This window comes from Pomacea canaliculata, linkage group LG6 (assembly GCF_003073045.1).
Source record: "Pomacea canaliculata isolate SZHN2017 linkage group LG6, ASM307304v1, whole genome shotgun sequence".
Classification (NCBI taxonomy): Eukaryota; Metazoa; Mollusca; class Gastropoda; order Architaenioglossa; family Ampullariidae; genus Pomacea; species Pomacea canaliculata.
In genome coordinates this window covers 19,649,350-19,675,016 of record NC_037595.1, presented here as the reverse complement: position 1 = coordinate 19,675,016, position 25,667 = coordinate 19,649,350, and the positions used below count along the sequence as shown (strand labels likewise).

Here is a 25,667-nt window from a genome sequence, read left to right as displayed (position 1 = left end):
ATTTATGTTAGTGTTTTCTTGGACACTCTTGCCTGCTTGTAGTGTTTGGCAACACAGAAATGCTTCCAGTAATGTTGGATTAGTACTAACTTGATTTTTCGGAAAGGAGAATAATAAGTTGACGAAGACAGTAAAAAAACAACAAGAAGAAAGCAGAAGTAATCACAAAACCATGAATTTCACGCTATCGACATCACTTCAGCACAACGAATCAAACATCATTAATGGGACGATAACTCTTGAGGTTGGCAGCGGGGTCGGCGAAGATATCTACAAGACAACTCGTCTCATCTGCGTCGGGTTTATCGGCCTTGTCCTTAGTCTCATCGGAGTCCCTACCAACGCAGTCACGTGTCTCGTTTTCGCTCGACAACGTCTTCGAGAGCGCATGAACCTCTGCCTCTTCTGTCTTGGTCTCGCCGACCTCCTCCTCATGTCAGTAATGTTAGGGTACAGCCTCGTCACCATATTCAGTGATCTACGTCTGTTGGGTTTCACTGAGGAGCAGTACAGTAAGGCTGTTCTGTACGCCCTCAGCTCCATCTACGCTCTGCGCGCCACATCCGGGTGCTACAACGTCGTCATCGCTGTCGAGCGCTGCATCTGCGTCATGTTGCCGCTGCACGCGGCCGCCCTCATCCGCACCAGAAGCATGGGCGTGCTGCTGGCCATCTTGCCGCTGCTGCTTCAGGCCGGCTTCCTCACCCTCCCACTCAGATTCCAACTTGTCCGAACGGAGAACATGGACACCGTCCAGTGGCATCTGCTTCCTTCACGACTGTGGCTGGAAAACCAGTTTGTATTCGATCTCATCTTGTACACCATCCTCAGTACGACTTTACCCCTCATAACATTCTTCATAATTTCTGCAGCTACTCTAATTACTGTTATTAAACTGAAAGTTTCACTAAAATTCAGAGAAAGATCATCTTCTTCGAGAAAGGATGTCATTCGACACCAGACGGCGCTGACAAAAGTTCTGGTCGTAGTATCCTTGGTTTACATCGTAACTATGCTTCCGTTCGTAGGATACATTGCCGGCCACTTATTTGTGGATCAGTTTTCTCCCTTTGGCCGTTACGCTTATCTTTACATGACCTTCAGCACCATCGTCAACGTTTGTCCTTTCATCAACTGCTCTTTCAACTTCTTCATCTACTGCAGTCGCTCCACGCGCTTTAAAGAAGACCTCGGCGCTCTATGGCGGGGTCAACGAAAAGCGAAGTCTCAGCTGATTGCAAGTGTCTCCAGTGTACATAGTCGTTGGTAATTATTATTAGTGATTATTGTTGAATTGGATTCAATTAAACGTCCACAGGAACCTAATAAATGTTACAATATTGTAGAGAGGACACACGAAAGGACTAAAAGCAGAGAAGAGAAAGTAATATATTTAGATCAGACAAAAAAAACCTACATACGACCGAGTTTTAAGAGTCGTTGTAGAATGTGAAGATGAGAAAAAAAAAACAACAACAACCAGCTAGAAAACCAAGGTATTATCAAGTATTTTTAGGACCATATTGTCGTTGTCAGACAAAAACATGTTTTAAGAGCAGTAAAAACACATGGAAATGTTTTAAGGCTTCCAAAGTATGAAGAGAACGGGAGTTTAGAAGCAAGAATGACAAATGTCTAATATATCTTACTTAAGTTGGTGTTTATACGCTCACAGTTAATCTACCGTTTGCAAGATCGACAGAGTAGAAATGTTGGATATTAATGCGTTATATTATTATCATGTACGGACAGGATGAGATGTAAACTTGTGGTTAGTTTGTGTAAGAGAAGGTTGCTTTTGTGACTGGAAAACCCTATCTACCCCCTCAGCACATGGATACTTGATTTCTCAGGGAAGGTAAGCCGCCGCGGAAGGACAGAAGGAGAAGGTAGTAATCTGTCTTTCATTCACCGTATCTAAGGTACCTTGGGCAGCGTTTATAGTATCATATTGCTAATTGCTTGTGTGACAGTGCACCCAGTAGAAAGTCAGCAGGAGGTATGACTCTTGAACCTTGACCTTGTATCTTTATTACTACGATGATCTCTACCTTCTTTGATTTTGTATCTTTTACATACAGCGCAAGAATGTGCTGGTTTTTCATGGATCGACGCCGTGAGTTTTTTGAACGTAGTTCATTATTCTGAATACTATATGCTTCTACTCTCGTAAAAGTTCTCATGTAATTAATAGAGAGAAGTGGTCGAAACAAATCACTCAGTCCCTTGTGCAAGTTTTCATGTACTTTCAATCTAGCAAATATTGATGCTTCTTTGATACCTGATAGTTTTGCTTAACGGAAAATGTATTAAATTATTTTATCAGACGTTTCGTGTTCTTAAAAAATTACTTTTTTACCTAGCTTTAACCGATTCCTGTGTACGCGTATTTATATTGTAATTTCGTTATTCCAGGGGTGTACATTTTGTGACTTAATGATAGAAGAGGACGAATGTGTACGGGGTGTGTACTTCAGACAATTTTCTCTTCCTGCCTGCCACTCCCTTTAAGTAGCTGATATCTACAGAACATCGATGAGGCAAGAGTTTGAACACATTCTGGTATACTGCTTCATGGCATAATAAGTGAGGACGAATATAATCGATGATTTTTGTATCGGGCAATAATTATTCTTGCAACTGCAAAACTCCTAATATTTATTTGTTGTTGTAAGTTGAGGTTTGGGATTTACTGATATTTATTACTGCAGTTTAACTCTTGCTGTCTTCTGTTCCCTTTATTCACCCACCATCCATCTGTGCTCTTTCTCTCTCTCTTCCTTCTGCTTGTCCTGAGATTAAAAAAAAAGGTAATTCATCATACTGCAGACTCACTCGTGTGACCGCACACCCAAACACATATGTACGCACAAAGCATAAGTTTGAACGTAGGTGACTTTTAATAAATATTTAATGGAAACAAACTTCTTATCGACTTATTTCCGAAAGTGTCATTTAGGGGGGAATCGAAAATACTAACCACAGAGCTATTATTTGCTATTGCTATTGTAGTAGCTGGAGTATCTCACCAACAGAGTGTACATTGAATACTATTCCTACACAAGAGTGTAAATGTTCTGTTCTCGTATAATTTCTGGTCAAATGATGACAGTGTTCATGATCTGTTGCTGATCGGCTGCAGACTTCAATAGTACTATAAGAAATGTTTGCATTATTCGTTTTACATCATGGATACTTCGAAGATATTATTTACTGTAGTGGCCGGGTTCGTCTTCTTTTTTCTGTGTGCCATTTAAATGCTCTCCCATAGAGGGCGGGTAGCAAAAGTGCTAAATCGTGGCAAATACGACTAATTTCTTATGTACTTACAATTTATGCAGTTTTATGTCAGTATAAATAGCTCAGTGAAGAAAGTAAACCAATCTACACAAAGTCAAACAGAGTTGCTAGGATACTGTGGTGAGTGCTGGTGCTATCTCTAAGTGTTTTAAGAGTATTATTTTCATTATATTCAGAGTATTATTGGCATTATTTTCAGCTAGGAGTCTCTTCACAGATATAAGTTATCAGGGAAGGAGTTTATTGGCCATAAATCGTGGGAAGTGGCGGTCGAGGATTTTAGTTTCCCATTCAAAAAAGTATCTAAGAAACACATTTCTTGGAAGTTTATTGTTGACTTTAAGAATATTATCACGGTTCCATATTATAAACTTCTAGATGGTTCACCGAGGTTTGAAAGCCTACAAATTCGAGAGAGGCTGAGAGATGGTCGGAGAAAACAAGCAGCAGTCCAGAAACATACGCTCTTTCCTGTACTGATCCCAAAGTTAGCTTTATTAACCATGATTTTCTAATCATTTACTGACATTACATATTGTCTGAGATCAAGTGCACTATTTCCCTTGTGTTAATTAGAGAAACGACTTACTTGTCTCACTGCCTCATCTGCAAAGCATGGCGATTAATAATAATTACCGTAAAGGATCCAAGATAAAGAAAACGCAGGGTGACTGCAAAATTATAAACTTGGTCTTGTCGGCAGGACTAGATTGTTTAGCATTCCTTACTCATGCTCTTTACCCCATATGAGAAAAGTAAGAGATAGAAACCGTTATTCCAGTTGCACAGTTTTGAAAATATCGCCCCAGAACTCCGTTCTAAAAGAAAGTCGATGTCATATGCGACGATAAAAAAAAATTACTATCTCGTTTTAAACTCAAAATGTCCAGATATGGCAGCTAATAAACATAATATGTACCACAACAAAGAGCCTACTTCGGCTTCAAATATAGTTCAGATAATTACGTGAACCCTTTAGAAAGATTTTAAGAGAAAATGCTAGGTACGGTAGACCAACGAGCGCACGTCTACACAGGTAAGTCTCCATGTCCTCACGTTACTTCATTCCAGCACGCGCATGCGCAGGTTAGTTCAGCAAATATCTGCTGTCATGCTCAATGACTGAATAGGACATACATTTGTTTGGACTGAATCGAACTTTGGACAAGTGCTCACATAAATTGAAGTCTGTCTTAATATTTTATGAAAGAAATTGAACACCTCCTCTATTAAAATGTTTTTAAAATGTAGTGTGATCAGTCCCTTGGCATTTGATAATGTCCTCAAAAGGCATAGCAGGGGCAAGTGCTCTTCTCAGAAGGGTATTTTCGTATCATTGAATCAGCATCGGCGGAACTCGAGAATACTATCGGGAAGAACTAGTTCAACAAAGGGATTTTTCAGCCGCCTTATACAAATATAAAAATCAAACTGTGATTATCAGGTTGGATAAGACTTCTCGAGGAAACGATAAGGAGTGTAAAGCATAAAACTTAAAGGCTTTGTTGAAAGTAATAAGAAATCTTATACAAACCTGGCTATGTTGACTCAGTTTTTATATTATGCACTAAAAAATAAAACAATTATAGGAATAAAAAGATCATCAGCAATACATTACGAGAAAGTGAATGCCATGTCAACGAATATTTGTGTGTTTTATTGGAAGAAAAAACACTCACAGCAGACTCAGGGTATTTCCCCTTTTTCAAACATGTTCGATGATTCAGTACTTGTTCATCGTCTAATCAATGGTGAAGAGAGTTTATAAGACGGAACGTGGCCATTGCAGGCAAGGTATTTTATTTTTTGAGAGTTCAGACAAACATGTAAGAGATAGGCCATGATGACTGCAAATTTGTTGTCGGCGGACTTCAGCCATCCAGTGTATGGGAATGGGGCTTTCTATAAAAATATCTGATTAAAGATCAAGTTCTTCAGTAAGACCAATTAGAAGAGAATGGACCAGTAAGAACCATGAACATCTCTATAGATGTGTCGCTTCCTCCCAAAGGTTCAAACATCAGCAGCAGCACAACGATGACATACGGCGGCAGCATCGTTAGCGAAGATGTCTACAAAATAACTCGTCTCGTCTGTGTCGGGTTCATCGGCCTCGGGCTGAGTCTTGTCGGCGTCCCCACCAACGCAGTCACGTGCCTCGTTTAGTCCGACAACGTCTACTAGAGCGCATAACCTCTGCCTCTTCTGTCTGGCGTTTGTTGATCTGTGCTCATGTTGCTAGCTTCGGCTACAGCCTCGCTCACTGTGTTCAGTGATTTAGGACTTTTGGCTTCGGCGAGGGAGCAGTACAGTAAGGCTGTTCTGTATGCCCTCAGCTCCATCTACGCTCTGCGCGCACATCCGGGTGCTACAACGTCGTCTCGCTGTCGAGCGCTGCATCTGCGTCATGTTGCCGCTGCACGCGGCGCCCTCATCCGCACCAGAAGCATGGCGCGTGCTGCTGGCCATCTTGCCGCTGCTGTTCAGGCCGGCTTCTCACCTCCCGCTCAGATTCCAAATTGTCGAACGGAGAACATGGGCGCCGTCCAGTGGCATCTGCTTCCTTCACGACTGGGCTGGAAAACCAGTTTGTATTCGATCTCATCTTGTACACATCCTCAGTACGACTTACCCCTCGTTACGTTTTTTGCTATTTCTGTGGCCTACTCTAATTACCGTATCAAGCTGAAAGTATCTATGAAATGGGAAAGGAGACGACCACTCAAACAAGGACGTCACCGCCACGCAGACGGCGCTGACGAAACAAGTTCTGGTCGTAGTATCCTTGGTTTACATCGTAACTTGCTTCCCTTGTGGGGATACATCCCGGTGTTCACTTATTTATGGACCAGTTTTCTCCCTTTGGCCGCTACGCTTATCTTTATACGACCGTCAGCGCCATCGTCAACGTATGTCCCCTCATCAACTGTTCTTTTAACTTCTTTATCTACTTTACTCGTTCGACGCGGTTTAAAGACGATCTCGGCGCTCTTTGTGGTGGTCAACAAAAGGCGAAGTCCCAAGTACTTGCAAGTGCTCCCTCCATCCGTAAAAGAATTCCTTCGTTCTGACACCTAGCAGAGAAAAAAATATTTACAAAATACAGCAACTTGTTAACTACAGAAGCAAAGATGTTTAAGCTAAATCAATTTTACTGAAGAATATGCAGCATCTGTCTAATTAAATTTATGTCAAAACAGCTAAGATATAAGCCAGTGTCTTTAAAGGCTACTTATCCAAAATATCCTATGCGAATAACAGCTAATATAAAAGTGCAGGTAGGAAGAAGAAAACAAACATTGTAAACTGCAGTATAGTTATCCAAAATGCAAGGAAAACAAACAACAAAAGGGAGACAAGTGCAGCCAAGTTGCCTGAGGCTTAAAGCGTGTAATAAGATCCACGCTTGTGATGAGTCGAGGACAACAGGTACCAAAGGAAACACAGTATAAAGGAAGAAAAACACATAACGGCAGCTAAGTATTTATAGATTGACTATTTCTTATATACTAATAATCTCATGTTGGAAAGTGTTGAAATATTCGGTACATGGATGTCAAAATATATATAACATTATTACATTGGTATTATGTCATACCTTGATTTTTGAACGACTGGAAACTGTAGTTTGCTATTAGTTGTTGCGGAAGTTTGTATAAAATGTGTTAGCGCCTCTTTATGCAAGTTTTTATCACCATTAATATAATTGCATCAACTCTTGTGGAAGTTTCCATGTACCTTTAAAACTAAATGGTATTCATATCTGATGTTTTTCTGTAATGTTTTCACATTTTTGGTGTATATTCAGATTCTTAGAATCAAGCAGACTATTGGTGGAGTAGAGAGCAGGAGAGAACAGTGTGTTGTGTCAATAGAGAACTGCTCATTTCGCAATAACATAAACTATCTACCATTCGGGAAACTGCATTCATTTTGCGAAAATATTTGCCACTTGCCATACCTACAGTTCGAAAACCGTTATTATTTGGCAATAATAAGCTATTTGTCATGTATGTGTCGTTGGTAGTAGAGCAGTATTTAGATGGTTGTACGTTTTGTTACTCATCCATTTGATGCCTAACACTTGTGACAAATACCAGAAAGAAACAGATTTTAAGCGTTGACGAGATGCTGACATTTTACAAACTGCTTTCACCTGTCACCTGACCGACCGGTCTTAATGAAGCTCAGGGAATAAGATGATTGTTTGTTGTTTTGACAAACAGTCAAACATCAGCTTTTACTTCTTTACATTTTTAATCAGTTTTAAAGATACTTAAGCAAGTGCTCTTGTGCACATAAATGTATCGATAGCATTCACAAGTTAGCATGGCAACAGTAACAAAGACAGAAATGGAAAGAGAAGTTGACGGTTTACAAAATCGACCCCCGAAAGGATTGACAGAGGAAAAACAGACAAATAAGTATGTGGACCGACAGACGCGGGACAAATAGACACAAAGCTGGACAACGAAACAGTCAGACAGTAGGAAGCAGACAAGAAAGAGTTCAAGTAGGCAGAAAGTATCAGGTCTACGATGATTCCTTATCGGGTCATACAGGTCTGTAGACCTACATGTCTTGGACAAAATGATAAAACGTGAAGTTCTTGCTAGTCATTAATATGGCAAATACCTGCTTTATATTATTGAGGACAGTCAAGTATGTAACAGAATGTCTGAAATTCTCAAGCTGAGTCGCACTAGTACATTGCTCAAAATATCTACATTTAAACGTGGATTTATATATATATATATAGAGAGAGAGCAGTTAAAAGGGGGCAAAGATGTCTCAAGTACAGAAACATGAAGTTAGAGACCGCGAACTCTGGACATCGCTTTTGTCGGACACAAGACACATTTCCTGTAGGTTCTGATGTAGCCCAGGAACGACTTACTCTCATTTCATAGCTACGGCCCCACGGGAGGCATATACACAACATACGGACAATACAGAGCAACTTACTGCCACCATTCAGGTGAACTCAGTAATACTGCCGGTTGAACAACTCGTAGCCGTGTCATGAGTTAATAATGTATTTTACTCATACATAATTTTTTATCAAAACAACCTTTCACTTAAGTTAAAATAAATAAATATTTTTATTTATAAAACGGGTGTATAACCGCCGACCACTTTCGCCCCACAAGACGTGAATATTCCGTTCTCTGCATAAAACGTGAATGTTACGTTTTCCCCACAAGACGTAGATGTTATATTTTTTGATAAACCGCGTATCGTATGTTTTCGGGATATCTGTCCTTCACATCACAGTCAGATACAGCAATCCAACAATCCTCCCTACAATCGTCCATAAAATACAAGAATAGCATATTCGAAATGATATTTTAATTTGTGATGTTAATTTTATTTTGGTGTGTGATGTTATTTAGTCGACCTGCAGCTGCTCTGACCACGAGTGTTTCTTACGTGTGGTCTGCTTTTCCAAATTATTCTGAATGTTGAGAGCTGATGAGTGTTGTGTTAAAAGTAGTGTCTTTCTACTGGGTCTCTAAATAATGATAAAAAAGAAGATGAAGGATTTTATTACCACAGATGATGATGATAATGATAGATAATCCGTTTGAAGGTTCTGAAGTAGACAAGTATGGCACAAAGCTGTTGATCGAATCTTTCTAATTGTTCCTATCACTGTGTGTTCAGCATATATGCAGCAGAATGAACAGCTAACAAAAAATAATAATGTTGATGAAACATAACTCTATTTTACCACAGAATACTCTTCAGTGTTTCAAACATCGTCATGCGTGACACGAAGAGAGTGAAAGCAAAGTGTAGTAAAGGGAGACAACACAAATTATAGTTCATTACCGAAGCAAATCTGAGTTCCTCCTCCTTCATTGGAGTCCTAGCGACATGACCAAGCTGTGACTGACAGTGAAAATTGCTTTCTTATGATCATATTTGTAAAATATGTTGATAGTTGATGTTAATTTGTGTTGTATAAAGACTAACGATGCATAAAGCGTGTTGTACTTCGTGCGAGGGAAACGTTGGCTGTTTGTGCATGCTGCTGGCTGAATCACCTTTGTTTCTATACAGATACATGCAAAGGATAAATCTTTATTTATAGGCAAACAGAATACACAAAAGTTATGCTTTTTTACATCTAGCCCTTGGTTTAAGTAAAAAAAAAAACAACACTACATTAATTCAAAGCAAGGCAATAATAAATAGTAGAGAGAAAATATGTACAAACATGGTGGTTGATATCTGAATTGACAGGTTATTTTTGGTTTGGTTTTTGTTTTGTGTTGTTTTGTTTTGTTGGGTTTTATTTATATTTGGGTTATGGGGGTATCAAGATGTGGTACATGTTTGCTAGGGCCTGTAGTCAGACCGGTCAAGCTCTTCTCAGTTTGACGGAATAGGAGAAGGACCGCTGTCCTTATTTTTTCTTCAAAGAAATTATGCATCATAAGGTTCACTGTTATTCGAAAAAATGTTTCAAAAGGTACACTATAATTATTTTTTTTATAATTTTAAAGAGATAACAAGTTAAAGTGCAGTAGAATATTGAGTATCAATAAACCTTGAGCGATCCTGTGAAACAACATGGAATTACCAAAGAAGAGATTTACTCGAAAACAAAATAGCGCTGCCTCCTTGGACAAACATAAGGGGAGACAAGGTCGTACTAAAGCCACTCAGATATGTAAGAATTGATTTTGAGAACCAGATTATTATGGGATTGTGAGAGAAGGGGTTAGCAGGCCTGAAAGAGGTGAGCAAACAAATGCAGTGTAGCATCACAGGGTGTGTCAATGTTTTAATGACAGGCAGTTGTTACCTTGAGTAAATATTTTCTGTGGACAGAAAGACTTTAGAAAGAAGGGTAGAAAATCTACCCTACTGACAGCTATAATGTGCAGGGCAAGCAACAGCAGATCAATAGACATCGAGGCAACATGGTCAGTGGTCATTATAACCAGCAAAGTATACACCAGAAGATGGTCATTACGAGGGAATGTTCTAGTGGATGCTCGGGCCACTTAAAAGTGAGCGAGACCTCAGTGTTTGTAGACTCAGGAAGAGGTTAAAGAAACATTTAATTACGGGACAAACTTTGACGATGGAGGTTAGGGTCGTGTACTGACAGGCCTTACAACTAAAGGGAGAAAACTTAGGTTGCAAAAGCGAAGCAGCTTTCATTCAGCCCTTAAGATCTTAAAATCATAGGAATATATTTGAAAATTATGCTTATGTTGAAATGTTAATATTGTTTCGTTAGCAAAAATTATCACAATTTTACCTCATTAACACATAACCCGAACCCTCTAATTGGCTGAGGGGTCAGGTAAGTGTAGTCATGTACAACCATGACGTCAAGGGCGATGACTCTTCCTGTGCTTTCTCAAGAAAGCAGTCTTCAGCTAAGTTTAAGGAATAGTATGCTGACTGCATTAAGTCTTACCAAGTCATTAAAAAAAGTACACCTCACTAGATATTTAACTAGGTGTCTAACAAAGGGTTTATAATCTCACACCGAAACTAGTGCTAGTCTTTGAATTGTTTCCCTTGAATGTTTCGTGTATTTTCAAAAACAGCCAGCGCGTGCTTCTGCTCCCATTCTTTGGTAGAAATGGTCTACAAAAGATTTATTATAAATTTTAACAGACCTATAAAGTAGTTAAATGAAGCTTGTTGTTACATAGGTGTACCTTTACAGTAATTCCATCATTAAATTTTTAATACATGCTGATGCTTAAATCACAATAAACATAAACAACAACAAGAATTCTTAGTATTTCTGACATTCGTGTATCTGAAGATAGCTGTAGACTGCTGACGTGTAAACACCACTGACTGAGATAGAGTTGGGTCACATATGTTGTTTGTTTTACAGTTATTTACCAGCAAGCATTTCGCAAACACAAGACACGGTCGATTTGTTTACATCTTGACAATCCTAGCGTCGACAAACGCCTACATAATTGTTGTCAGCTATGTTGTGAAGCTCAAGAACTGACTACAGATGTGTATTACTGCACAGCCTACTAAGATTCACCTACTGTTTCCCCAGCCATCGACTAACGTTTTGATTATCTGTTCTCTCCCTTCCCTCACCCCTCCGCCTTGCGCTGGTGCCGCCTCCTATGGAGACTCGTGCAAGTACAGGTGTACCTGCTCCACTGCATATCTAGCCATCTACAGAACAACCATGATAAGTAAAATTTTTAAGGTAAAAAAAAACAGATTACCAGACAGGTATACAGGAATAAGACCGACATAGAGATAAAAAAAATTTGTGTTTTAGGAAGGGAGAGAACTGTGGCAGCTCTCTTAAATGACAATTTAGGCACCAACAAGAATAAATTGTGAATGTAGAAAAGAAAGAAACACCACACACACACTCACTCTAAGTCATAGAAGCTTTTAAAAAAAAGTTCTCCCTGACTTAAAATAGCAAGCTGTGTACATTATTCCTGTTATCCAATATTATTATTTTATCACAGAATAAAACACTTCAGAAAATAAAGCACGCACTCATGGCCTTAACATTATCTGTAATTATGCAGCTAGTTTTAGGTATTTTAGTAGCAAATGACTGTTTTTACTTGGAGAGAAAGACAAATATACCAAAGAAGAGATTTATTAGAAAAGAGATTCGGCTGCCACCTTCTACAAACACAGAAATTAGACTGTTATTACCTTGGATAAGATTTCAGGAGTAAACAAGGTGATGTAAACAGAAGAAGGCTTGATGGCTTGATCAAAGGATAGTCAGAAATCTTTTTTAAAGATGGCTGTGAAGGCAGTATCGACACAGTTCTTATCTTTCGTTAGGAAAAGCACTAAAATGTGTTTGGAATAGGAGAAAGACAAACAGCAATGTTTGAAAAATGTACTAAATGCTCTTGAACATTTTTTCGAAAGTGTATACTCAGATTTCGTTCCCCTCCCTTTGTTCCAATTTCTTCAAATACCAGATGGTTAAATTCCATAATAGTACAAACACCCTAATCAATTCTCAAGAACATTTATAAAAACGAATATGCTAGAAGAATGTATTTTCAGGTACTTCTTGAGCAAAAGTAGAAGAGTACCTTAGCAGGTTTTGACGAGAGACTTGTGAATGACAGGTCATCTTCTGTCATCAGAATTGCAGGTCAGGCAGTGTGGCGAATCTCTGGTCTGTGAGCAAACCTACCTGCAATGTCCTAAAAACACTCATTGCCTACAAAGGATCTGCTTCTGCGGAAATCCCAGCAATAAGATGAAATAAGTACAGGCTGTAGATCGACAGTCACAGTTATGAACGACACTCTGCAGACTTCACTATCTAGCGGCTTCAATGCCAGCAACGAGACAACAATCATCGACACAACAATAATCCACACAACAATCGTGCAATCCACAGGAGACGGCGGTGAAGAGGCCTTAAGGATAACTCGTCTGGTCTGTGTCGGGTTTATCGGCCTTGGGCTGAGCATCATAGGAGTTCCCAGCAACGCGGTCACGTGCCTTGTGTTCGCGCGACAACGGTTGCGAGAGCGCATGAACCTCTGCCTCTTCTGTCTGGCCTTGGTCGACCTCGGGCTCATGACTCTAAGTCTCGGCTACAGTTTCGTGGCCATGCTGAGTTACTTAGAAGTGTTGGGATTTGACGAGGAGCACTACTACAAGGCTGTTCTGTATGCACTCAGCTCCATCTACGCGCTGCGCGCCACATCCGGGTGCTACAACGTCGTCATCGCTGTCGAGCGCTGCATCTGCGTCATGTTGCCGCTGCACGCGGCCGCCCTCATCCGCACCAGAAGCATGGGCGTGCTGCTGGCCATCTTGCCGCTGCTGCTTCAGGCCGGCTTCCTCACCCTCCCGCTGAAATTTCAGCTTGTCCAAACTGAAATCATGGGTACCGTCCAATGGCGTCTGATTCCTTCCCGACTGTGGCTCAAAAACCAGTTTGTATTCGATTTTATTTTGTACACCGTCCTAAGCACGACTTTACCCCTCGTAACGTTTTTGATCATTTCTGTGGCGACTTTAATTACCGTTATCAAGCTGAAAGTATCAATAAAATGGAGAAAGAATCAGACCTCTACTAGTCAGGATGCCAATCGACACCAGACGGCGCTGACAAAGGTCCTTGTTGTCGTGTCTTTGGTGTACATCATTACCATGCTTCCCTTTGTAGGATACATCGCTGGCTATTTGTTTGAGGATCAGTTTTCTACCTTCGGTCGTTACGCATATCTCTACATGACCTTTAGCTCCGTCGTCAATGTTTTCCCCGTCGTCAACTGCTCCTTCACTTTCTTCATCTACTACAGTCGCTCCACGCGATTCAGGGAAGATCTGAGCGCTTTGTTGAGAGGTCAAAAAACGCTGAAGCCAACCCAGCTATCTCAAAAAACTGTTAGTGTCCGCAAGAAAACTTCATTATGATCAACACGAACAGAAATACTTTGCTCGCATTCGAGATACGGAGAAGTGGTTCGGTTACAACATCGTGTGTGGGGTTTTGTTTTTTTTTTTCTCTCTGAACATTGCTAGTGATGGTTAGAGCTTCAAGGATGGTCAATTCTGTGTCCTACGTTTACCCTTAGCTGACCACCAGCATGTTCATAGTCATTCAGGGGAAATAAGATCATAACCACCGTGAAGCAAGAACATAAAAGTTAGCTCAACCCATACCCCTGGTATTCCTTTCTCACAACAATCTCCAGACGCTATCGTGCTAAAAACCAACATATTTGTAATTGCTCTCACGGTATTGTATATTTACATTTGAACGAACATTCATTGCTCCAAGATCCATAAAATCACCCAAGGCTACATTTAACCTATCAGGTATGTAATATAGATTACATTTGTACTTCGATAACACAGGTGTGAACATCATCATACCCAATCATCTCACTCACACACCAGTCCTCAAACTTAGCTCTAAAGGACACTTCTGATAGCATATACTTGGCGATAAATTACAGCCTTTTTACTGAGATTTCTCCTTGATAATAGAGTGGTCGTTATTTTTGTCAACGTCAGGTGTCACTGTGTCGTCGTTCACCTGGTAGTTCAGGTAAATAAGAAAGAAGACCGTGCACCTGTACAGTCCACAGTTGATAGTCCATGTCTACCTGCATCGTTCTTTCTGGTGATGCAAAATTTCACTGATATTACGATTGTTGAGGCGTCATACCCTATCAAACAGACAACAGCCGACTTTTCTCAGGTATCTTGGGTAATAAAGGTAAACACGATGACAAACTTATGAACTTATCTACAGGAGTCTACTCAACAGACTTTAACACTAAGTGGTAAGCTAAGCACCATGTTGCTGCAGGGACGTTCGTAGATATGTTGTCTTCCAGGTCGAAGAAGTAAAGAAAGCTTTGACACACTGAAGACACAAAGACAGGCAAACGAGTGTAAATACAGGGTGGGCCACATGAGGCGGGTACGTCTCCGCGAAGCCGGTAGAGAAATTAAATGGCGCGTTCCGATTTGATGTGGTCCACCAGGTACACATTCAGGGCAGCACACAATTGTCGTGTTAATTGAGGCCATAAACAACAGCTGCCAAAAATAAACTGGAGTCGAACAAAAACAGAACTGGAGATAATGTTGACAGCAATCAAGTGTTTATCGGGATCCTAGATGCTAGCCACAAGAACAGAAAATTGGTATCAAGGGCAGGAAGGCTAAAAGTGTCTTAAGGTCTTTACGTGTGTGAAGGTGGCTGGACAGGAAATGTCAAGGACAACACATAAAAGAATAAAAAGACTACAAAGGCAGCTAAGTAACAATTACTTTAGTTTCTAATTATTATAGTTCCTTATTATTTTAATATCTGTCGATGATGTTCTGAAGTATTTCAATAATTTCAAGCTAAGATATCGGAGACACATACTACATCTTACTAATGTTGTTCAATGGTATGATAAACATCACACATTTCAGCTTAGAGCAGTTCAAAGTGTTAAGTGAAGTAAGAAATACACTGTAGAAAGATTCTGAGTTGTTTCGTAAACTTACGAACCCAAGTAGAGACTACATGAAAATCTCTTTCATCTTACCACTGCCCATTTGTCAGTCCATACATTCTGACATTATATCTGGCACTCAAAGTTGCTGGAGGGAGAGAGGGGAGTAGGAGAAGAGTATTACGATTTACTCATTTCGCGATGTGTGTGTGTGTGGTCCACAGAGTTTTCTCGGTCCTGATCAATTCTTTGCAGTGATTCAATGGTATTCCGGAAGTTCATAGACATAGTCTGTGTTTTGTGAATTTTACTTCGAAGAAACGTTTTCATTGGCAAAGACATCTTGAATAACAACAACAACAACAACAACAACAACAACAACAACAACAACCCAGTCACAGCCATTACAAACACAAAAACACAAGACAGACAAACTTCCAGTGGCTCTCTGTGAAGTTAATGGTGATGCCAGATCTTTCTGCAAAAATCTGCAACAATACTCGAACACACATTCATCATATTTATTTCACTGCACTCTCACCACGCATGTTATCTACTATCTCAGTGACTTCGACTCATATGAAGTCGTATATATAACGGTGGCAGTGAAATCAAAGAAAAGTTGCAGGTTGAAATAAACACCAGCAATGAATAGTGGATGGTGTTTTACAGTCATTTAACAGTGATATGTAGAGCAGATTACAGGTGAGTACAGAGCTAAAACGATGAATGTGACGCCCGGCATACAGTTGTTAATAAAGAAAGTGCACTGTGCCAACATTTCATCAGATGCATTATCTCTTGTAGCATTTGGGAAAACACTCGGAAGTTAGTGAGTCTGAGCTTACTCTGAGAATAATAAAAGAGCTTGTCCTTCTCAAAGTACAAAGCAGAAATATTTATATAATTAGTTCAGTAGCTTTTTAGAACTTTTAACCATTTTTTTAAAAGAAGATACAATTATTTAAACAAGATTTAAGCTCCTGTCAGCACGTGCTAGTATAGAAATGACAGCTGTCATGAAAAGAAAGCAAAAAAGTAGAAGCTAATACACAGCCGGAGAACAACAATTGAAGTACTGCTTTTATGTCAAAGTCTAAATGAGATAAAGAAAATGGTAGGCATGGCCAATGTGACATGCACAGAAAGTAGAGTGCAAAGTTCAACAAGATAATCACCCAACCTCTGGAGGTCAACTTAGCCGATAACAATAAACGATCGACCACTGCGATGAGACGAAAAACCAATCTCGGAGTGTATTATTTTGAAAAAATGCCATGGTAAAGAACATGGCTATATTATGTGATAAAATATAACTTGATATTTAAGAAATAAACCCAAGATGAACATTTTAAACGATTAACGGCAATGTATCTTTCCGTTAGCAGTCAGCATGATCTCTTGCAATCATTCTACGAACATCATTTAACGAAAATCCACAACGATGAAACAAATCGTCATCGTCTTATTATTTCGCATCTTTCTCTTCCATGAAACTGATTCTGCAATTTTTATCATTGGAACTAATTTAGAAGATGTTTTAAATTATGAAGAAAGAAACACTTAAAACGTCCTATTCAAATGACAGCGATTTTATGAAAACATTTCTATATTTTATTCTTTAAAAGAATTTTACGATTTTTAAAAACAACGGAGAGTCGAGCAATATTGTTTATAATGTAAAAAGATATAGTAAAATTAACAAGTTGATACCACGTGTCCTCATAATAAAGGACTTTTTTGCAACTCAGGGTAATAGCTCGATATCACTACAGCGGCTTCTACTTTTTAAATAATACTGTTCCTCTATTGTTTAAACGTATTTTTCTCGTTTTCTTTTTTTTTCCAAATACAGAGCGGCTGACAGACCGATATAAAAAGAAATGGAAGACGAGAAGAAAAGATAGACTGGCGATAGACGGACAATAAAATTGGTGGAAATCTTAAATTAAAATAGGCAAATATATGGACGACAGAAATTTGAGGAAAGGAAGGAACAGATAAAATAAGGAAAAGAATGAAAGACAAAGATACTTGAAGCTGAGTGAGTGAGTGAGTGAGTGAGTGAGTGAGTGAGTGAGTGAGTGAGTGAGTGAGTGAGTGAGTGAGTGAAGGCATCAAGAAAGTAGAGGTGGCAGGAAGGGAGGATTAAACAAAAAGGCGTTAATTAATAGAAAAAGGCGTGAAAGAAAGGACAGACTTAAATACACACGATAGACAAACGCAACGAAAACCGACTTCCATGCTGCTATGAACATGAACTCGCCTTCTACTTCCTACCAAACAAATCGCTAGTAATGAATGAGAATACTCCTAGGCAATCCATAATCAACATGATCTCGTACTTGAAAGCATAATTATAAAGTGAGTCATCAACAAAATTGAAGCGAAATAAAATTATTTTGATATTTAATTGTAGTCTAATTTAAGATGTTGTGAGTCAGCAGCATCCATCATTATCCATTGTCTAACTCTCAACCGCTGACCACCAGCCATGCTGGATCGCTGGTACCGTCCCTTCTAGACAGAGACTGGTATCAGAACATGTCCGTCATTGTCTTTGATAACTAAAGTTTTGTGTCCACTCTATGGAGAAAAAAAAAATCTTCAGCAGTTGGTAGACCTTCATGCTGTCATCTGTCACTCCCTCCTCTACACCTCGGCGCTGTTCATGGAGCTGTTCTTTGCTGCCTTCGCCTTGTTACTGATGTTGTTTACCTTTTATACTCGGTGGTTTCATCAGGGATACTTGTCAAGGCACTCCATTGAATACAGATATCTAGACTAGTATTCGTGACCAGAGTTGCTTCTTTCATAGACAGTGTTTGCATCACTGTTGACCATACTAAGGGGGACATATTTATGTCCATTTTTTTAAAATCATTGCTAACAAAAGATGATAGATGAGAGCTTTCTGTTTGAAGATAACAGGTGACAGATATCTGTGCAGTTATGTCACTGCCCAAAGATGTCAGATAACTTACCGAAAATGATAGATACATGCTTTCTCCAAAGATGATAGATGAAAGACAGCTGAGCGAACTGATGACTTGCTGCTGACCAAACGAATCTCTGGACAAGAAGTACAAACAACAGAAGACTGTCAACACATTACGGAGGACCAAGAGACTGGCGTTCATAGACAACAGCTCGTTCAGAGATGGTCTGGTGATTTATCCCTGTCCCTCTTCTTGTCATACAGACTTGACTGTTAACTTCACTACTTTGCCTCAAGATCCACATCTGTCGACCTTAACTCTTCTACAACACACCTCTCTAAGCCATCGACACAAAATAAAGACTTTATTTTATGAATGAATTAATGTCTTATTGTTTACAATATTTTTGTATTTGTGAATCTCAGTCATTTTTACTTCTGCGCTGTACACACAATGATTTACAGAAGGACCCGTGATGATGCGTGGATGCATGTGTGTGTGTGTGTGTGCCTGTGTATGAACATACATTTGTGTGCGTGTATATATATACGAGTAAAAAGGTTTGCCAGTGAAAGTCTTTGAATCAGTGGGTGTGCCTTTGCCTTATATATTAGATGGAAATAAGTGTTTTGTGTCAGTGTTTTTTTTAATATTAATCTATCACAAAAACAAATTTAATACTCCCCAATGTCTGTGCCACACCCATCCAATAGGTACAGAACATGAAAAAACAGCGGAAAATTAGGTAAGTTTTATTTTTACAAAAATTAAAAGTCTATGCCACAATATCTTTGTTTTGGCTAATACACACAAACGTTTTCTCGAAAGTAGAATCTCGTGCCTTGTGAAATTACAGAAATGTAATGATTTTGATGTAAACGGTTGAAGAAACAAGAAACATAAATAAATGCCAATATTTGTAGTCTTCATCTTAAAGTTTTGGTTTCGACCGGCACCGCAAATGCTGGCAACTGATTAGTCCAAGATAATTCCCATCACTCAAAACTGTTCATATATTTGTGTACATTTTTATGTCAGGGACAGAAATTTACCCGAATGTAAAGTTTACAGACAGAAAACTTTGAAGTCGATAATGGCACGTCATGCTTCAAAGACAAATTGATTGGCTACAGTGACTCGCTGGCTTTAAAAAGGTTTGTCAGGGTCTTTCACAGACATCTGCGAAAACAGAAGAACCACGAGAAATATTTTATGTCCGAATGTATCTGTGAGAAAAAAAATGTAGAATCGTAAGTTTTTTGTTACCTTTCTTCTCGCCTGCAAAGAGAACTCGTTGTAACCAATAGCTACATGAATCTTGCGAACACTCAAGATGTCGAGTGCTGGAAATTTCACCATGGAAACTGTTTTGTCGCAGGGAGGACTTGTAGCAGGTAACGTCACACAAAAACTGAGCACAGGTGACGTTAGTGACGAGGTCAACAAGAAAACCCGTTTGGTGTGTGCGGGTTTCATCGGACTTTTTCTCAGTACGGTAGGCATGCCAACCAACTTTCTCAACTGTCTCGTGTTTTGGCGCCAGGGACTTCGGGACCGCATGAACCTTTGTCTCTTCTGTTTGAGCTTGGTCGATTTGACCCTCTTAAGTCTAAACCTCGGCTTCAGCATCGTGGATATTTTCTGCGACTTAAACGTGTTTGGTTTCGGGGACGAACAATATTTGCTGATGACGAAGTATATTCTCGGAGTGAAGTATGCTTTCCGAGGCGTGTCGGGATGTTACACGGTTGTCATCGCCGTCGAGCGCTGCGCGTGTGTTCTCTTCCCGCTCCACGCTCTGTCGCTCATGAGGACCAGAACCATGGGCTTCATCCTGGCCGCCATCTTAGTTATCCTTCAAGCAGGTTACCTCACCATCCCGCTTAAATTCGACGTCGTGAGTTATGAGGTCAAAGGGGAAGTTTTTTGGCGTCTGGGTCAGTCGAAGCTGTCTTTGACCAATCAGTACGCGTTTGACTTGATATTGTACACTATTCTCAGCGTCAGCTTACCATTGGTCACGTTCGTTCTCGTCTCCTTAGCAACGCTCGTGACGGTAGTTAAGCTAAGACTCGTTTTGAGATGGAGAGGAAAAACCAGCTCTACTTCCGGGGAAACCCACGGCCACCAGACGGCGCTGACGAGGGTGTTGATCGTGGTGCTGTGTCTGTACCTCGTGACCATGCTGCCGTTTGTAGTCTACGTGACCGCGCATCTTATTATTCCGGATTTTTCTCTTTTTGGTCGCTTCGTCAACTTGTACATGACTTGCAGCACCGTCGTCAACGTCTTCGCCCACGTCAACAGCTGCTTCAACTTCTTCGTTTACTACAATCGCTCGACCCGCTTCCGACGCGATCTAGCGTCTCTGTGGCGACATCTAGCGGCACCGCGTGCGGAGGACATCTCTTCCTCCAACTTGAGCTCGTAGTCTGCAATCTTCAACTTCTTCCATAACTACAGTTTCTCGGTCCTCCTCACAACCAACCACAGGTCGCAATGGCAGCATCCAGCATCAACTGTTGGGAGAACGTCACTTCCTGTGGCTTGTGTTAACAGAATGCAGTATAAATGGAAAGTACTGTTTTTTTGTTTTCTGTCTTTACAACCTTCATGCATGCTTTCGACACGTTGTCTACATTCCTGCTCAATTACAGAAAGTCTTAAAGGATATTAAATCTTCTATTGTCATAGTCGTGCTTAATGTCTAAAACACAAAATATTAAATCTCAGGAACATGAAATAATGTTTTAGTATTGTTATTATGCTTTAATCATCTAAAAGCGAGACTGGCTGGCGCGCACACGTCTGGTCGCACGCGCGTGCATATTAAGATATATTAATGACGGAATAAAGTAACAATGTGTTTATATCATCATTAAAACATTAAAAATGGCAATACTAATTGCTGTCAGGTTTATGCTTGTTTCAAATAAAAAAAAATTTCAGCGAGACTTCCGTTTCGAACCGATGATTAAACGAAACAAATTAGAGGTTTTAAAGTTAATTATATAAACTTTAACAGAACGTGAATAAAGCGAATGTTCTTAACATAAGGAACAATTTATACAAACAATAATTGTTCAGTCAAACTTTAAAATAACAAAAACAGTTTTGTGGTTCTGGTGAGACTGATGTCAGCAGCGAACAACCGACATCAACAGGGGTTTACCTGCCAATGGCCAATGGCCAATCTCTTGCCAAGCATCACCCAACCCTGTAGAGTTGTTACACTCCGAATTTTGGCAAAGGTCTATGTCATCATAGAGATGACAAGTAAGACAAATGATCAGCAGCACAAATGATCATAACCAAAATGGTGTAACCATTGTCATTTAAATGCAAAGGAATGTATTCCAAATAAATTAACAGAAAATAACACTTTGAAAAAAAGAAGAAACGCTTACTAAATGATTTTCACTCTTGCTCATCCGCTACATTTATTATTTACTCTCGATTGAGTCCCACGATGTCTGTTGCTTTATCATATGCAATGCAATCAACGATGTTTATTGGCATGAACTACCTCCAGTTGGTATTAATTATATTCCCGAGAACATGTAGAATATTTAATGCCCAATTCTTGCTGATGTTGTGTCAAGTGGCAGTAACCAAAAGTCTAGAGTCGGAAGCAGTTCGTCCAGACTCCATTCAGAGAAATGACATCCTGCTTTATTTAAGAACATGTTTTCACTGTGGCTCTTCTTCTGGGATGCACCATACGGGTGACATGAAAAGCCGGCAGAACTCGTAACCGATTTATCCAGGATGACCGCACCCCATAGACAGGTCAGTTGGAAAAGTATTCATCCCAATACCTAAATAAAAAAATACCATCGTACATCGATATTGCATTTGCCCATGTTTGTGTAAAGTAAACAAGAGGCACTGGTCAGGAGAAAGCTAAAAGTCGAAGGCTTCCTCGAGAATTTGCTCACATAGAAGCTTTCAGAGTGAGAACTTGATGAAAGAGAGAAAGGCATAATTATTTCTCTTCCACATTCTGAACCTTAAACACAGTGAACCACTTACGCTCGCGATACTTAGGTGAGTTAATCTTTACTAAAACATTCAATATTTGTAACATATTTTAGTATTATAATCAGCTGGTTTTGGAAATCTTAGAACGCATACCTCATAAGAGTTTAAATTTACGATATCTAACTTGAAATTGTCAAAGATAAATGCATCAGTCAGTCATCTCTTCAAAAATGTAAGCTTTGTTCGCACTCATTCATTCTTTCGAAGCTTGGCTAATGGATTGACCCAGTAGGTGATAGGCCCACAGTTGAAGATTTCTCATGATCTTCTCCATATTATGAAGTCGCCATGTTCTTTTGCTAGTCATTCCGCAGTGGTGCTAATGAGATTTCAAAACTGAAAGCATGACTGTTAGCTTAGCATGACTATTAATTAAAGTTGCTGATCATGCTCATGATTCTAATGGTTTTGTAGTTTTGACACTGCTTTCTGTTTTCTTTGTTTAGGAGGGGTATGACTAGTGATTTCGTCTTTATTTTAGCCATTCTTTGCGTTCCCAGACTCTTGGAGAGAGAGAGAGAGAGAGCAGCGAAGGCATTTGTTGTTTCGTGCCCACCCAGCTTGAGCACCTCATCTTCAGTATGCGTACAGTTCCCATGTTGTCTCTGTTGATAACAGCATGTCTAATCTTGCCTTAGTGTCCTAAGCTTTTTCCAATATTGTATCTTCTTGTTATTAGATGTATACACAGACTCCTGTCTCAAAATTCTACAGATTACTATGTTGTGCATCGTCTGATTTCAAAACGCATTTGCAAATTGTAGTCAGAAGTGTTTATAATAATTAATTCAGGAAAGTATTTACAGAAGAAAGGACAGAAAATGGACCCCTTTGTAGTTTATTTAATTTATGTTATTCAACTACTATGCTATCACTCAGACAAAATCCAGGTTTGGATGTTGGAGGAAGTCTTGCGAGGAAGTTTACGGAAACATCCACCAGTCATCATTCACGATCATGTTTTGCAGTGTGATTTCTGTTGTTAGCTCCAAACATTCTAGCATCAGCTAATATAAACACGTAGCTGATCTGTCTGAAACATCTACCCAACCATCGTCTTTGTATAACCATTACGATTTCCACTGTCTGTGATATCTTTTGAAAAGGGTTCTGAAAATCGTGCACCTTTGTGAGTTTTGTCCTCGTATTCTATTTTGACAGATTACAACTGTCTTCGTGCATAAATTCGATATTAACATTTCATTTTTGTCTTTTAGTTTCTTCGTTCAAACGGGTCTCAGAGTTACTCCATTCAAACGAACAATGACACTGCCACATACAACTGTTTTATGTTCTCTACAAGTCAAACTAAATTGTTTGATGGCCGGTTATTATAATGGGAAAAACCATTTATTTACAACCCGTGATTGCAACGATGAAGCCACAATATTAGAAGATGTTAATGAAGAAAGGGGTGGAGGTTGAGTGAGCAGTGTATTTGGAGGCAAGGACTATTTAGCAGATTTTGTTTGGTTCCTTTCTCGTGTGATGCCATTGACTGAAATGTGATACACACCATGAGCAGCTCCATGGTATCAAGAAAATCTGATGACAAATACAATAATGACCTCAAACTGGATGCAATTATTAAAACATTAAAGAGCACCATTATTCACAGTACCTTTTAGTCCAGTACCAAGAACCGAGAGTACCACGCAGTCTCGTCAAAATCTCGCACTTCCTTGTGCATCGTTAAGACAAACTTTTCTCGGTAGTCTTTTTATTTTGCATTTTCGTGAAATTGAAATCTTTTCGCATGTATAAGTCAAAGTAACGTCATTGTCCGTATATTGTGTCTAATGTCTCTTCTGTCCAGACCACATGCTTGTGAACGATTTAAATAAGTTATATAGCGAAAAAAATATTTATGAATATGAGGAGAGAAACAAAAAACTATTTTCATTCTTGTATTTCTTGACATCTGTGAAAAGATTACGCACCGTGTTTATCAGGAGAATATACCTTCAATTACTACTACGTTTTAGGATTTGAAAATTTTGTCTGATTTTGTGTTATTTTCTGTTTATATTTTGTATTCTTTTACGGGGAAATAAAAATTATTCTAACATGAAATTGGACTTCATGAGTACTCTCAATTCAATAAAGTAGATTGAGCTCTTTCATCTGTTGGTCAGATTTTCCGGTAGAGTGTTGTAGAATTCTTCATTATCTTTTTCTCACCACCTTTGATCAACTCTGAGAAATCACCAACTCGTAAATTGACAAATAGCTATGTTCATAAAATTAAAATACAGTTAATCAGAACCTGTCTTTCTATTTCGATGAAAGTATTTAAGGAGATTAGAGTAAAACGAAGGACCAGAAAGTCAAATTTGCAGTGAGAGTTGATTCTTAGACAAGTTATTGCAAAGCAAAAAGGAATAGAACGATTCAGAAAGCTAAAAGAGCAAGGCAAACACAAAGCAAATGAATAACTGTGTGGAAATCTCTTGACAAGAAAATTGTTAACATCAACGCACTAATGGAAGACAACAAAGGGTCTCCAGTCCCCCAGCATTGGTTTCACCCACGTTATGGTAACAACGAGAATGAGATCTCTAAAGTAAAAACAATGTTAATTCAAATCATCCACTGTAATGACCGTCCTCAACTTGGGAAAACAACAAACCTTCAAATGCCCTATCATGGTGGCAAAAATGTGACCAAAGTTTTAATGCCCTGAACGTTTGCCCCAACGCCATCGGTTTCCTGTGATCGTCCCTTTGCCAAACCTAGAAACACTTTTGGCATTTGTCCAGTTAAGAAAAGACCTCTTAACACAAAGCACTAAGATGCTGGTGAAACTCGGGAGCAGAAATAGTCAAAAACTCTGTCACAAAGGTTGTGTAAACTCTCTTAGCTACATTAATCTTATGCTTAACACCACCCTTTAAAAATGTGAAATATTAGAACTATGAGTCATTAAAGAAATTCAGCAAAAGAAAGCCACACCAGCTTTCCTTGTTTCTGAAAATAAAATAACAGTGGATTAAATTAAAATAATTACCTTCGAATTCCACAAAAAACACGAATTGAAAAATTAAAAATAAAAGAGGAGGTTGAAAAAACATAAGAAACTCGATACCGATACAGCCTGAAAGGACTTGTTATCTAAGTTCTGGCAGTTGTAGCTATTCACATATTAAGAAGTGGGCAAAAACAGATAAACAGATAAAAATCACAAAGCTTTCTTTTTTCTGTTTACTTTAATGTCAAGTTCGTGTTCTGAAAATGGCATCTAAGAAGTTCACAGGCACTTTTTCAGTACAAAATACGAAAAAAAAAATAATAGGAAAACTAAAAACTCTAAGAAAACTGTAAAAAAATAATGAATACAAAAATAAAAGTCAATTTTCTTTGTTCTGTCCCTGTAGAGAGATAACATAAGTAAATTAGATTATAAAAATTACGATTGAAAAAATCATATCATTAGAGC

General features: G+C 39.1%; 2 protein-coding genes across 2 annotated transcripts; both read left to right on the top strand.

Annotated features, from left to right (window-relative positions):
- Positions 1-172: 172 nt before the first annotated feature.
- Positions 173-1,270, top strand: LOC112566927 (substance-K receptor-like). Its single transcript, XM_025243356.1, has one exon. The coding sequence runs from the start codon at positions 173-175 to the stop codon at positions 1,268-1,270; it is 1,098 nt and encodes a 365-aa protein (XP_025099141.1).
- Positions 1,271-12,576: 11,306 nt separating this feature from the next.
- On the top strand, positions 12,577-13,710 carry LOC112566926. Its single transcript, XM_025243354.1, has one exon. It carries the CDS (start codon positions 12,577-12,579, stop codon positions 13,708-13,710), a length of 1,134 nt encoding a protein of 377 aa, XP_025099139.1.
- Positions 13,711-25,667: the final 11,957 nt, after the last annotated feature.